At 32.0% G+C, this 15,839-nt stretch overlaps 1 protein-coding gene across 22 annotated transcripts in view; it reads right to left on the bottom strand.

Annotated features, from left to right (window-relative positions):
• Positions 1-15,839, bottom strand: part of Cdc42bpa (CDC42 binding protein kinase alpha) — a 311,232-nt gene that overhangs the window by 12,197 nt on the left and 283,196 nt on the right. For 15 of the 22 annotated variants that reach the window (XM_040277554.2, XM_040277548.2, XM_040277549.2 and 12 more), the window contains 5 exons: positions 14,701-14,798; positions 12,104-12,188; positions 8,978-9,101; positions 7,928-8,045; positions 3,220-3,405 (listed from right to left, as the gene is read on the bottom strand). In XM_040277554.2, the coding sequence (XP_040133488.1) occupies positions 3,220-3,405; positions 7,928-8,045; positions 8,978-9,101; positions 12,104-12,188; positions 14,701-14,798 (611 nt within the window). The remainder of the gene's footprint in view (positions 1-3,219; positions 3,406-7,927; positions 8,046-8,977; positions 9,102-12,103; positions 12,189-14,700; positions 14,799-15,839) is intronic. The other 7 variants (XM_040277545.2, XM_005326555.4, XM_021727174.3 and 4 more) reach the window with 1 other exon arrangement.

Here is a 15,839-nt window from a genome sequence, read left to right on the forward strand (position 1 = left end):
ATGGACTGGAAAGGTATTGCTAATAATGAAATCCTAAGAGACCAAAAAAGTCTCCTGTGAACTCACCAGATACTATTTAACAATTTGGTGTTTCTGGCCAATGAAATTTTTTGGAAAAGCTGACTGTACTATATTGTGTTTTTTTTCCCCTCCAAAGGCAGAACACAAAACTAATTATTATATTTTAAAATGTTATCATTATCTGCCTCATTTTATAATTTCAAATCCAATAAATCTTCTTTAATCATGTAGGGCTCAGGAAATATCACTTCTTTTGGTAGCTTAAAGAAGAAAATACATCAGAGAATTGTACACTGTTTATGGTATGTTACCTAACAAAAACCTATCTTATCTGGTTACTTTAAAAGTTTCATCAAAAGGCCTAATTGCTTAAATTGCATTTAATCTATTTCACTGAACGTTCTCACACCTGCCCTTTAAACAGAAAACAAAGACAACACAGCTGGAAGGCATCCCCTAATTAAAAATGCCCCCATTTGGGGACTTCACCTTGATTGGGGTGATTGTCCAATTTTCCCTGGTTGTTTAGGAAGCCTGCAGATCATGGCTGTTTGTAGCATCATTCCTCTAGCCATCTTGTCATTTCTTATACTGACTACAATTATGACCACATTTAACTTCAGCACTTAAAACAGGCACTGAAAAGATTTACTGAATAAACAAATGGATTATATCTGCAATCCCAATATTCTACTACAAGTACTATGATTAATTTGGATAGTAATATAATTCATAAATTTCAAATTATGATTCTTTCTTCAGAACACATAAGTGCTCTAGTTAACAATGGTTTGATATTATAAGCATATGTGGGTGCAGGTATGTGTATGAGCTTTAAAGATATAAAGTACATTTTATTTGTAACATTCAGACAGAATAACAGTTTTTGGCAGTTCTTCAAATAATCTGATTTATATGCTAACACTTAGCAAAAGATGGTTGTCTTCTATGCTATAATATGGCATAGGTGAAATAATTCAACATAGAATGTAACAAAATGAGCATAAGTACTTAAGTCTTTTGAGTTTAATAAAGAATTAATGAAGAAATGTAGTGATGTAGCTAAAAAAAAAAAACATTTTTGGTTATAGTAAAAGTCTAAAACTGGAACCTGAATTTCCAGTTAACATGTAGTTGTGGGACTCTAAAGAGAGGCTATGGCTCTGAATGAGTATGTAGTACTGAGCTTTCCTATCAGCACCTGAAAAACCTGAGAAGGTTATGGCAAAACAACTGCATTAGGGCCAAGGCTGGCAGTCAGAAAAACAAGAACTAATGCTACTTGATAAACTCTAATTCATACATTTTGAAGAAATATACATAGTCCTTGTATGGCTGGCTAGTTGGCCCCAAATTCAACCACTGCCATTTTGTTTCACATACTTAATTTGCAAAGTCCATGTAATTCTTAGTGTGCTATTTATTTAAAGCAAATGCTTTACCTTTTTTCAAATCCAAGAAATAAAATATATAAAACCGAGACAGTCAATGCTAGCAATTCAACATTCACACATACAGGAAAGAGCAGCCCTGTAAGATGCAAACAACATGTACAAAAGGCAGCCAAGTAAAGCTCAAAAGAGATGGAAATATCAGTACCCAGCTGTGCATTTTGTTATTTGTCTTCTCTATGAATCAAGACACACTGGTGTCCTTTGCTATAAAATAAGCCTAACCTAGAAAAATGGTGAAGATTAAGTTTATGAAATCCATTAGCCACTTAATAACACAAAATGTTTAAATTACAAAGGAATGATACACATAAAAAATGTTTTGTAAAAAAAAAAGCCCATCTTATCATTCAGTCAATTAAAATTAAATAAACTTCACTAGGAAATGACAAGAAACCTTTGTCTTTTAGTTACAAACATGTTTAAGATCAGGGTAAAACTGATGGTACAGTGTTCTACGCAAAGAAAACTGTGTTCTATGCAAAGAAAACTAACTTAGTATAAGAAGTTTTTGATTAATTTATATAGCATTCCACTGGAATCCACTTCCTGAAACCTGTTAACAAGCAAATCAAGGCTTATTTTATTATGGCTAATTTTATCAAATGGCACTTAAATGACATTATAATTTAATGTCAATGACATTAATACGTAACTTTGAATAATTTTATAATACAAACAAAAATTATACTTTTTACCTTATAGTTAATTTTCTTATTAGAAGATTACTATATATACAAATTAAAAAGTCAATGCTATGATTTTTCTAAGCTAGGGACATTATGGGAAATGAATTTGCATGATACAATCCAAATATTTTATTATCTGTAAAATTAACTTCACTTGAAGTCAGTACAAGCATATTTTACTTGATAAAAATACAGACATTAAGTTTAACAGCCACTTTCCATCTCACTGCAAAGTCACTGGTAACAAAGACATAGGGCTGAATTAAGGGATGGAGAACAGTATCCTTTTCTATTCTCTCTCTTTGGTTAGCTTTTCTTACCTTGGATCCTGGTTAGAATTAAATGCATATCAACAACTTAAAGTTATATAAAAATTTTTGGATTTTTTTCCTGTTACTTATTAATAATATTATACTTTTTCTTTGGAGATTTTTAAGCCTTTCAAAATGAATTTTATTGTAGATAGAAATGTGTAGACAGGCTCTGTTGAGACTTTAATTCATCAAATATAAAAAAATTTCTCCAAATTGATCTGGTTACAGGAGAATGAGCTATAGCTCCTTCAAAAATTAAGGACACCTTTTTCGGTTTGTTTGAAAAGAATAAAGGTACACTCAGCTACTTAAAAAAAAATACCTGTATTTTATTTATTTATTTTTATGAGGCGCAGAGGATCCAACCCAGTGCCTTGCTTGTGAGCGTTTTACCGCTGAGCCACAACTCCAGCCCCAAGGCTACTTTTTTATAGTGGTATCTATAATAGAAAATACCTACAATAGGAAATTCTAATAAATATAGATAAAGCTCCAATATAATTTCAAAAATAAAATGAAACCCTCCCTGTTCCTCCATCTTTGTCCTCTGAAGAAACAAAACAGAACAGGAGGAGAAAGAAGAGTAAGATCAATAGAGGAGGAATAAAAAAGTAAGAGAAATTTGGCAGAAGAGAAATAGGCCAAAGGAAACCATTTCATATTGGCAATGCTATTTATTAGGCCAGGCAATAGGAAATCCATACATGGTTAGTACAAGTTAACACCTGACTCAGCTGTTCATACCCTTAGAGTCATAAAGCTTGGTGTACCAGGGACAGAGCGTAGAGACGGGGAATATTCAGGGTTTATGGAATCAGGAGAGAGAAATTTTTCAGCAGAATTAACAGTCATGTGATAGATGTGCTCAAAGTTGATCGGAGAGGAGATCAGACCGGAGTGATGATGAGGGGATGGATAAGGGAAACCTGGCTATCAAAAACAACAGAAAGAAGAAAAAAGGTGGTAAGGTGATGAAAATGGAGTTGTATGTGACATTTCAGATAACATGCATATATAAAAAATGTAGTAATATCTTACATCAGAATTGAATACTTAATGAAATACTTTTAGGTCTTAGAAAGTTTAATTTTTGTAATCCTTTTGCAGTTATTTAAATAGCTGACTTGCAGAAGATCATTCTCCTAAAAAATTTTAAATTATTATTGTTAAATGAGTAGAAGTTAAACTTTTAGAAATGCAAGACTTTCAGAGTTTAGTTCAGTTTTTTTTATGTGATACAAGGAAAATATGACAAATATTTACCAAAAGTATTAAGGATAGAAAAAGGTAAGAAATGCTGAAAGGAAGAACAAGAGAATCTTCAACAGCTTTTAATTGGACATGTTCAAAACCATTTGCTGGGTGCAGTGGTGCATATCTATAATCCCAGCGATTTGGGAGGTTGAGGTAGGATAGTGAGCTCAAAGCCAGCCTCAGTAATTTAGAGGCCCTAAGTAACTTAGTGAAATTCTGTCTCAAAATAAAAAAATAAAAAGAGCTAGGAATAAGGCTCAATGGTTGAGTGCCCCTGGGTTCAATCCCCAGTATTGGTGTGAGGGAGATTTAAAACCATTTCCCAGTGCTGTGTTTTTAGAGTTTTGACATGTGTTTGCTTTTACTGATCTTATTTCTCTGTAACAAAAATAGTGTGTAACTATAGGATATACTAATTATTGGTTTACCTTTAAGCAACCAAATTTATCTCCATTTAGACACCCCCCAAAAGCAGTTAGTCTTTAACAAGGGTAAATCTTCCCTTCAGTGTTCCAGTATATTTTTAAAAAATGAAGTAATGTAATACTAAAAAGAAAAAACACAATCACTTTATTAAAAGCAGGGAGAGAGATGTGCTGGAGAGAATGCTGATTGACTCTAACATGGAATTTGCGTTTTCATGAGTTGAGACAACTTGCTTTTTAAAAACATCTCAGAAATTACCTAGGTTTAAAAGAATGGATTCTACATAAAGTATTGGTTTTACTTTTGAGACATAAGGAAAATTAATATTTTTTCAGGTTGTTTTAATAAAAAACCTACTGATTGATAACACATGTAACTTTGACTTTAAAAAGCAAAATTACTTTTGGGGGAGTACCAGTCCTAGGGGTGAAATCCAGGGCTTTGTGCATATTTGGCATACTCTACCACTGAGCTACATTCCTAGTCAAAGAAGCAAAATTACTTCTTAAAATCCAAAGAAGTCACTGAACTAGATGTTTTATCTTTATTAACAACTTTAGGAATAGTCTTGGCTAAGTTACAAAAAAAAGGTTTGCATCTGATACAGTAAATAAGAAAGTAAAATGACCATAGCCTTACTGTTGCTTCCATATTTACAAAATAAACACATTCTATTTCAGGATCATTTAGTACGAAAGAAACAGAATTAAGCTTTTAAAGACATTTAATAAACTTTCTAAGCTCATAAATACTTCATAGGAAAGCAATTCTGATTTGAATGAGTTGAAACATAAAAATGTCTTGGGCACATGTTCTTTGCACTGATGGCAACAATTCGTGAAAGTACTTATATGTTAATAGCTGAATTTAATTCATCTGTATTTTTTGGAAAATTTTTTTATAGTTCCATTTCAGTGAAAAGAACATATTAAAATCCGAGAACATGAAAAGATCATAAGCTTTTCAATGGGAAGATATGTACAAAACATACAGACATGAAAACTATTATTATTTCCAGACATGCAAATTATTATAGTTTACTAATGTCTAGCCCCAAATAAGCATAGTCCCAGAAACATAATATGTGCTCAAGAAATACCAGTTAGGTAACTGAATGGATGTCAATCAAAAGCCCCAGCTCAGATGTCTTTTGGTAATGAATGAGAACATTCATATGAAAATAACATATAACCATGAAGAATAAGAATTCAAACACACAAAATCTTTGATGCATACTACATATACATGTGAAGAAACAGGTTTCAAAAATTTACACCAAATTTTCTGTCCTGGAAAAAAGCTCTTACATGGAAAGAAAACATTAAAGGAAAGGAAGGAACATTAAAAACTGGATTGAATAGGGAGGGCAAAAAGTCACTTGTGTTAATGCCTGAAAGAACCAACAAGGTGGCCACAGATTAACAAAATCAGGTGACCATATACCCTGAAAACCAAAAGGTCTAATTAGAGTCAGTAGTCAGCACCAAAGATCATGTGTTATGGAATGAATTGGGGATGAATCTTTGGAAAATGTTACTTGTTTTGAATAGTAAAAAAAAAAAAAAAAATGAAACAAAAAGTAAAATATAGGTTTTATTTTAAGTGGTGGAAGGGTGAGGGGAGAAAAAGTAAAGAATTTTTCAAATACTTTGATATAAAATTTCTTATGATACTTGAAATCAGGGTGCATATTGTATATGAGGGTCTGAAAGAATGCTGGTACATTAGCAAAGAGACTTTGCTATCATCTGATGGCAAAGTAACATCTTATTGAATATTGATATAATCTTAAGGAAAATAGGATATAATAGAATTTCTACAAAAATTTTCTATAATTCTTCTTGCTGCATTGTTGGAATATAAGACATGATAAATATTTTTCTTTGGTACACCAAAATGGAACAAAAGGAAAGAGATTTTAATTTTAAAAGAATAATAACCTATCAAAACTTTACTGAAATAATTTTGTATTAGCTTGTGTGTTGCTCTGCAATACATGCGTCTGAAATATACATGCCTCTATCCCTCCATAACATTAATTATGTACCATATATTGAACAAAACTACTGACAAAGTAAATTGCAAATTTTTTTTAATTATTTAATTAAAATAATACATAGCATTTGATCTTCCAAATATAAGCTATAAATATACTCACATTTCAACTGTTTATCATAATTTAAAAAAACTCTCTCTTAGGATATTTTGCGTCTGATATTGTAACTTCTATGGGAAGAGGGGACCAAGAGGCTTGGGACTGAGTGGTTATGTTACTTTTACTTCTGATACTAAAAGAAAACCAGGCTGAGGACTTGAAGCAAATGTTCAAGATGGGAAAAGAACGGAGAGAAGTCTTGAGATCTTACTCCAGGTAAATGTTGAAAAAAAGAGTATAACTTTTAAATATGATAAACAAGTAGAACAGTTTTAATATTTAATGTGCTTGACCTTTTTTTTTTTTTTACTTCTATACAAAGGTTATATGTAATCTAGTTTTTACATACTTTTTCTATTTTTTTTTTTTTTGGTACCAGGAATTGAACTCAGGGATTGAACCACTGAACCACAACCCCAGCCTGTTTTTTATTATTTATCTGAGACAGGGTCTCGCCAAGTTGTTTAGGGCCTCACTAAGTTGCTGAGGCTGGCTTTGAACTTGCAATCCTCCTGCTTCAGCCTCCCCAACCACTGGGATTACAGGCATGCCCCACCATACCTGGCTGCATGCTTAATATAATGTCTTAATGATGAAAAAAAATAACAGCAGAAAAAGCAGAGCCAGCTGATTAGTTGGGCTTACTTACTACAAAGTACTCAGATACAAGTGCATGCAAGCATTTTTTCCTCCCCATATGAAATAAATGTAAAAATTTCCTTTATTAAATTATTTTTTTATGTTAAAACATTTGAGTGCAGAAACTATATTATTTATTTTCTCAGTTCTTCCATCATAGCACTGTTGGGTAACATGGTTGAGACAGATTTCCTTAGTGGGAGATTTGGGGAGAGATTTATAAATCATCTCTCAAATTGCCATAAAATAAAAACTATATTTAAAAATATGTGCAAAGTTCTACTGCCATCTCCATTGATCAGAAGGGCAATATTAAAGTTTTATAAGTTGCTGAGTATATATGGTACTGAAGTGTTAAGAACAGAGCCAGGATAATCAGCTAATTCTACTAATATCTTTAATTTCAATAGATCTGAGAATCTGATCTTCATATTGTTAAAAACACAACCGTTTTTCTATGTTGTACTTTTTATGTACAAGTGACCAGTTTGTAATTGGGCAAAAAGATTTAATTTCACAGTTAGCTGAGAGGTGTGACCATTACTGACAAGCTAATATGGATCTTAAGGGGAAAAAAGGCCAAATGCCTGTACGGAACTTAGTGAAATTTTAGTGATCTGGTAACCAAGTTCTGAAATTGATTTATAATGTCCCCAAACATACCAGGTATTTTTTTTTTTTCCCACCACCAACAACAGATTTAGGGAGAAATTTCTAGGGTATAGAACTAAATAAGAACTTGATTTATTTGTTTTTTGACAGATTTCCAAATTTATGCTTTTCTCATCAGGTATATATATCATCATGTATCTTAACATAGTGTAATATAATAAGAGAACCATCTCCTCATTATACTAATATGTCCTGTGAAACCTGTTTACATATATATACTGATATATATGTATTTTCCCTCATATATCTCCCACTTACTTATCACCCCATTCACATTAATATTCACTCTTCATTCATTTCTCTTACCATAGGTAGGTCTTTTAGAATCTGTATTCCATCTCCAGGTCCCATGTGGGCTATGTGGTTAAAATTAGTTGGGTTAGAAATTAATTTATTTCTCATCTCTGGATCCCGCAGCATCTCCCTGTAAGGAAAAAAAAAAAAAAAACCCATGTAAATATTTTTTACACAGTAAATCTAGATAAGAAAAAAATTACACATACTTTATTTTTGTCTTTAAAATGATTAAATCATGCTAATAAAGATATAATTAGAATAACAGAATAGATTCAATTAATAATTCAATTCCTTAAAATGTTTTTAATTTTAAATAAAAGATATTATGATTTGGAGTAGGAAAGAGGGAGGATCCTTTTATTTATATTTTAGTACTGGGGATTGAACCTAGGGCCTTGCTCATACTAGGCAAGTGAGCTTTAGATCCAACCCCCCAACAGGTCTATTCATATTTAGATATCAAGGAACTTCTGCTGGATTTTTACAGATAATTCTCAACATTTCATGGGTATCTTTTAAATAATTTATAACATTTTAGAAATGTTTTTAAATGTAGCTGAAAATGCTATATGCCTATTTCTGTTTGCTCATGAAGAAAACAATGTGGATTTCTTAAACATATACAGGTTTACTATATGCACAGATATGATTTAAGCTTGTACTGTAGAAAAGTATACATCCCCGAAATTATTACTTTCATAAACCTACCTAAGAGGATCAAAATATGGTGCTTAATTCGGTGTATTCACATAACTTTGAGATTATTAATTAAAATGACACTGAGAGGTTACAGTCATAATTGCACTTAGGTTTTTTTTTTTTTTCCCCCTTAAATTCCTGTTGTGGTGCTGGGGATCAAATCCAAGGCCCTGCACACGCTAGGCAAACACACTCTCATCACTGAGCTATACTCCTAGTCCTGCAGTTTTTGATATCATTTATGAATGATAGATTTTCAGATACCAAATTGTCTTTCCAAATCAAGTATAGTATTATTAGCAGATAGCCCCTCAGATGCTAGAAGCATAGATGGACAATAAGTACAAATTATATATCTACCTCCTCTGTTGCATCCTTTCTTCTTCTGGGACTCTGAAGGAGTAACGTCGTTTGTTGTTGATATTTCTAACCATTTGTTTCCGACTATTATCTGATGTTTCAGGAACCACCAGTTCATCCCCTTCTGTTTTTTTAAAAAATAGTGCTGTTTAAATTGCTAAATTGCTTTTTAGCCATTAATCTCCATGGTAGCACAATTATACAAGTATATGTAATTCTGAATTTTAAAAGTCATGCATTGATAATCATAGTAAATAAGCAATAATAGAGTGTTTGTGTGGTACTGGGAATTGAACCCAGGAGTACTCTGTTACTGAGCTAGATCCCCAGCCAGACAGAGACTTGCTAAGTTAAGTTGCCCAGGCTGGCTTTGAACTTGGGATCTTCCTGCTTCAGTTTCTAAGTTGCTGGGATTATACGCATAGACCACCACACCTGGCAGCAATAATTTTCAATAGGACATGTAAAAATATATATGCTTATATTTATGTAGTATTATGTAAATATTATTTTCATATAATAATACAAAAATAAAATGTGGGGATGTAGCTTAGAGGTAGAACACTCCTAGGTTCAATCCCTAGTGCCATAAAAAATACATAATATTAAAATTAAACATAACTAGCAAAATACATTTTACATTTTCACTTCTATTTCATTATAAACATGACACAATTTTGCTAGAAGAAAACTGTAATTCCTTGATGTCCTGTCCCTTTGACCAGCCAATTCACCCCCAATATTTCTATACTATTTTCTCTCATACCCACCTATCAGTGGGTTTAGTAGCTTAGGATATTAAAAAGTTGCTATTATGGGGGTTTTGCGGTATTTATTTTAATTTGTGTGCAGTGATGAAGATAGAACCCATGGTAGGCAAGAGTTATACCACTAAGCTATATTCCCAGCCCCCAAAAGATGCTATTATTAATGTGTAATCAGGCATAAATAGCAAGCTATTTATGTAAATAATTAAAATTATTTTTACATAATAAAAATTTCCTGTGAGATGTGGAATAAGAAAAGGTCTGTGTTCCCATTATCCTCCTTTTGAAGGGTAAGGATCTGTCACTATTCTAATCTTCTGATCTTCTTATCTTGAAGCTGGATACTATATAATTGTATACTCCTAGCAACCCGGTGACCATCTTGTCCCATTTCAATTTTAACATCTGGAAGGAAGCAACTGTAAATTGGGAACTCTAAAAACCTGATGGGCTTTGTGTCTTTGTGTCTTTTGTAAAAAGACAACTGTTATCCATATAACATGGCAGGCAGGGTATGCCATTATCTAAATAAGATAAGGAAAAAGGAAAAAAAGCCAATCTTCACAAGTTTTTGACACTGTAAAGCTGAAGCAAGAAGAAAAAGGCTGAAAGAAGGCAAATGGGCCTATAAGGCAAGCCAAAATAGACAATTACCACAAAAGCAACACATTCCTTGTCGTATAATAATGTTGCTTAATCAGATCATTTTCTCAACAACAAATATTAAAAGGATAGACTTTAATGTAGATGAGAATGTGGGACATCATTCTAGAATATGAGAATTATGAGGATAAAGCAGGAATTTTGAGTTATGGTGGTGACAAGAGACGTGGGGCAGCCAGAAGGCAAAGGAGCATTTGTCCCTTTTGCAGAAGGGAAAAGCAAGAGAGAAAAAAAGAAGGAACCTCTTGGAAATGGGATTTCCTTCCTTTCTCAAATAATAAGATATTGAAACCTGTAACGTCTCCTTTCTCAGAGTTCTACCTCCACTCCTAGCCTGAAGCAGAAAGATGAAAGCATGGGAAGAGACATGTGGAATAGGTTTTGTCCTACAGATACAACATGGATATAAAGAAATTTAATGACCAGCATTAAATACGGTGAGAACAGAGTGGATCCAATTTTATACAAATATGTGAAGCTCCTCTAAGAAACAGAACACAAAATTAAGTACAGGGTCTTGGAAACCTGAAACTTAAGTTTCATTAGCTTCATGGTAAATCAAGCTGATTGAGAATCATGCCTAAAATTTGAATGTCCTTTATCAAATCATACCATAAAGGTATACCATTTTAACACAGACAGCTATTAACAAAGCACTGAACCACAAACCAAACAATTATTTCATTATTTAAAATCAAAACAAACCAAAAACAATAAACATAAGCTTTTGATGGATTTCTTTTACATTAGAACATAAAAAACTATTGAAGGAATATGAGGGGCAAAAGCATTAAGAAGATAATCTCATGACCTTCAGATAACAGGTATAAACATTTTAACATTTCCTTGAGGCTAATGTTTTTACTTATATTTAGGTAAATTCAAATATTACTTTAAATACACAATATATCATTAAGTGCCTCTTCATTAAATAGTTCTACCACAAAAGAGCAGAGATTTATGAATACCTGTTAGGAAAATATTTGTTGCTGACATAAGAATGATTTTATTATATAGAAAAAAAGCACACTATTTGTTAAAAGTGAGATTTTAACTGTTTTGCCTCACATTAATGGCAAACAACATTTAATTCTACATGTATAGTCTATGGCATTTTACATATGGTCTATTAATCACAGGTTTGACAATCTCAGCTTACTACTTGGTCACTGACCAAATGCTTATAACCCCCAGGGTTCCTGCTCCCTCTTCTGATTCTAGGCACTTTTATGACTTTCCTCTTTTTTCTGCTTCTAAGTTGTCATCAGCACTTTAGAAGTACTAAGCATTTTGCATTGGCAAAAGATGGGTTCCTGAAGTCCCCAGATGGAATTTTGAATGAATGTCCTTAATTTTAATGCCACAAATTTTGTTTAAGTTCTATGGTATTTTAAGTACAGAAGTATATTCAGCTACACTTTCTCTGCTTACCTAGGTATACCCCAGAAAAATAACAAGGCATGTCAGAATGAAATACTTTGTTAAATCAGCTATGACAGTTTAAATAGAATCACTTTTGCCCAATAATCTGTCTTGGATATATTAACAGTATGTGGCCAAGATCACACACTCTAGAGGAAGATATGTAAGATTTTAAATCTGTACTCTAGCACTCATTATTCATATGACATTGGGCAGTCAGAAGAAAAATAATATTTCCATTGAAGCTATTACTATTAATGTTCTGTTTTCTTACCTGCCATCTTATTTTTGAAATATATCAATCTAACTGTCTCCAATCCTAAAAGATTTAAAGATCCTTCACTGTTTAAAGGTCGAACCTGAAATAATAAAAAATAAAATAAGTACTTCAACAAAACTTTTATAAATTAAATCATAAAACTTTTGGCCTGTACATAAATCATATTATTAAGATCTTTTATTTATATACTTCAAAATACAGTCCTTTCAGAAAAAACCCAAAATGCTAATAATTCTGATTGTGAAGATATTATATCTAATTTGGACAAACAAACTTATAATGATAACATTTTAAAGAAAGAATATCCTGGACAAATAAATAAAATTAAGTAGAAATACACTTAAACCTTAAGTTTGACCTTTTAAAGCTATCAGTGACCAAATAATTACATTAAGAAGATATCAATAGTTGCTTTATGAGCTCTTATCATCAAATCCTTGATCTACATATAATAAAGATAAAAGTACAGATGATTGGGAAAAGGAAGAATTGTTAATAAATGATAATGGAGCAACAACAAAATAAAACAGAATCCCTATTTCATACTACAAGCAAAAAAATCAATTACAAATGGATTAAAGATAGACATATAATAAGCAACATTTCAAAACATTTGGAGGGAAACAAAGGTTATATCTTTATGACTTTAAGCTAGGAAAAGTTTCTTAAATAGAAAAAAAACAAACCTAAAGAACAGGAAAGTACATTTAACTACAGTAAAATTCGTAAACAATAACTTCTGTTCTGAAAAATAAACCCATAAGTCACAAATGAACAAGATTTACCATGCATTACTAAAACAGGACATATTACATAAAGAAGTTGAATAAATCAACAAGATGGAAAAAGTGAGCAAAAAACATGACCAGGCATTTCACAAAAAAGGAAATACGAATGATGAATAGATATAGAAGGGGGACTCCCAACCACACAGTTAACTGGGGCATGCAAATTAATACTGCAATGTGATACCATTTTATGAAACCATTTATGAAACTATGAATGCTGACAACAACAGGTATTAGAGAAGATGTGGGTAAGAATCTCATCAATTCCATTCCTAGGTATATGACTTAAACTCTTGCATATCTACCCCAGATAATATGCAGCAATTCACAATAGCAAAAGCTAGAAAATAATTAAAATGTCTGTTAATCAGAGAATGAATAAATAGCAAGTAGGCTATTTTACACAATGAATTTACACAATGAATTACACAGTAGAGGTAGCAACAGGTATAGATCTTTGAAGCCCAGTAAATGAGTTAAACAAAGGTAAAAAGTGACAATATATCACAATATTTTAATAGATCTCAAAACCAAGCAAAACTAAATAATATATTGTTTAGGAATATTTAAATGTGCAAAAATCTGTATTTTCAGGAAAGCATAGGGACAATAAGCATGACATTCAGGATATTGACTTTCTGAGGGAAAGGTTGAGGTATCAACAAAAAGGAAGATGGGTTCACAAGTGATTAGCTTATTAATATGCTTCATAAAGATAACATATATATTGCAAATTACATGGAAAAAAACCCCAGAAAACTTAGTAGAGTCAGTCAAGATTTATAAAATAGAGGACCACGTTGTAGTTGCTTTATATAATGTGGCAATACTTACAAGAGTTGTTTTCAACTATTGATGTGGTTTAAAATTGGACACATTATAAAATATGATCTTGGCTACTTTGTTTCACCTAGTCCTATCAACTATCATTTTACCAATGTTGTACATTGTAAATATACTATATACGTCTATATGAAAATAGTACTTTTGTTTTTTTTTTAAATTTGTTTTAATTAGTTACACATGACAGTACAATGACCTTGACATATCATACATTTGAATTAGATGGGATATAATTTCTCATTTTTCTGAGTGTACAGGTTGCAGAATCATATTGGTCATGCAGTCACATATATACACACAGTAATAATAATGTCTGTTTCATTCTACTATCCTTCCTATCCCCCCAACCCCTCCCCTCCCCTCCCATCACTTCTCTCTATCTAATCTAAGGTAACGCTATTCTTTTTTTTTCCTCACATCTTCATACATATATTTTGTATAATGACGAGGGTCTCCTTTCATAATCCATGCAATTCCCCTTCTCCCTCCCTTTCCCTCCCACTCTCTTCCCTATCTAGAGGTAATCTTATTTTTGCAAAACAGTAGTTCTATACTTGTAAAAAATTTTGTTATGGAAACAATAGAGGAATATTAAGGGAAAATATTATGTTTTATTAGTAATATGGAACACTTCTATTTCTAAATCATGACTCAACTAAACAGTTTCAGTTCCAAGTTGAATAACTTCCCTATCCATGAAATCTGTCTTTGCAGGATTAAACATTGCATACCATTATGTGAAAAAGTTATGATTAATAATAATCACATACTCTCCTGAAGCTCTTTAATCTCAAAGTAGATGATAACATTGACATTTTAGATTGTATGATATATTCTAGTTGCTCATCAAGTTCACAATCAGACTTTATATAAGAGAAACTAAATGTAATATGAATAGTATGGAGTTTAGCTACCTATCAAAAATTAGCCAGCACAGCTCATATTTTAATGCCAAATTACCTTTTTGAGAGGAAGAGTCTGAATCCATTCCATGGAATTCACATCGAAGATATCAACTGCATTTTCACTATACACTGAGAGATATGGTGCATTGTAACCTGGGAAAAGGAAAGGAAGGGACAACCTACTGATTATTTTAAATTACTAAGCCCAAATAATTTTGAGAATTCTGTCTTAAATAACTGTAGAGTAGAATCCCACCAAAAGCCTATTGTTATCATAGAAAAACCACATTACAATATTTTTGAAATAAAGAGAACATAAATTATAAGGGAACTCTTTATTACAGAAGAATTCTATTAACATCTAGCTAATAAAGCAATTTCATTACATGTTAAAAGTGTTTGACTCTTAAAGTAGTTAAGTTATTGACAGTGAAACAAACTTACAAAGTAGAGAAATCTTCAGGTAAGTGTTCTACCCCCAATTATGAATGTATGATAAATTACCTGAGCACAATTACATGAATAGTGTAGATATTCAATAAATATTTCTTGGAAGAATATTAATAAATGGCAATATGAGCAAAGAGACAGTAAATGAGTGTGTAAACTAAGGTTATGAACTGCATTATTGGCAAAGTTATAAATAAAAGTCAGATATCCCAACTTTTACTTCATGTTAGGATATTTTGAACTATGGAACTCAGTTACAAACAGTATTCATTCTATGTATTAAGCTATAAATGAGAGCATATATGTTAGAAAAAATAAAACATTGAAAGTAGTTGAATCTGACATCCAGGAGAAATAAGACTTTAAAAATAGTTAAATTTGATGTACAATCCCTGGCACACTTCCCACCCCTTGGGCCACAAATTAAATCTGAGTGGGTAGAATTATAGGTTATTTTTGTTTGTTTTTTAAATCTAGGTTTCCTAATTTTTCTGTAATAAGCCTTAATAGTCCTTCTAATTTTTTTTTTTTAACAGAACCTTTAGAACTGACAGGACTCATTCCCACCATTCCTTCTTATTCCTGTCTTAACATTACAATGGGAGAGATTTCACTCCTCCTTTTCTGAGTAGTCTTCCACCTGTGTTCTGAATTTATCCTCATTTGCCTTCTTGGGGATCTGACTGTTTTCTGTATTTCCCAGATTGTCAACTTCTCCAAGTGGTTCCCTAATGGTTTCTTCCT

This window comes from Ictidomys tridecemlineatus, chromosome 10 (assembly GCF_052094955.1).
Source record: "Ictidomys tridecemlineatus isolate mIctTri1 chromosome 10, mIctTri1.hap1, whole genome shotgun sequence".
Taxonomy (NCBI): Eukaryota; Metazoa; Chordata; class Mammalia; order Rodentia; family Sciuridae; genus Ictidomys; species Ictidomys tridecemlineatus.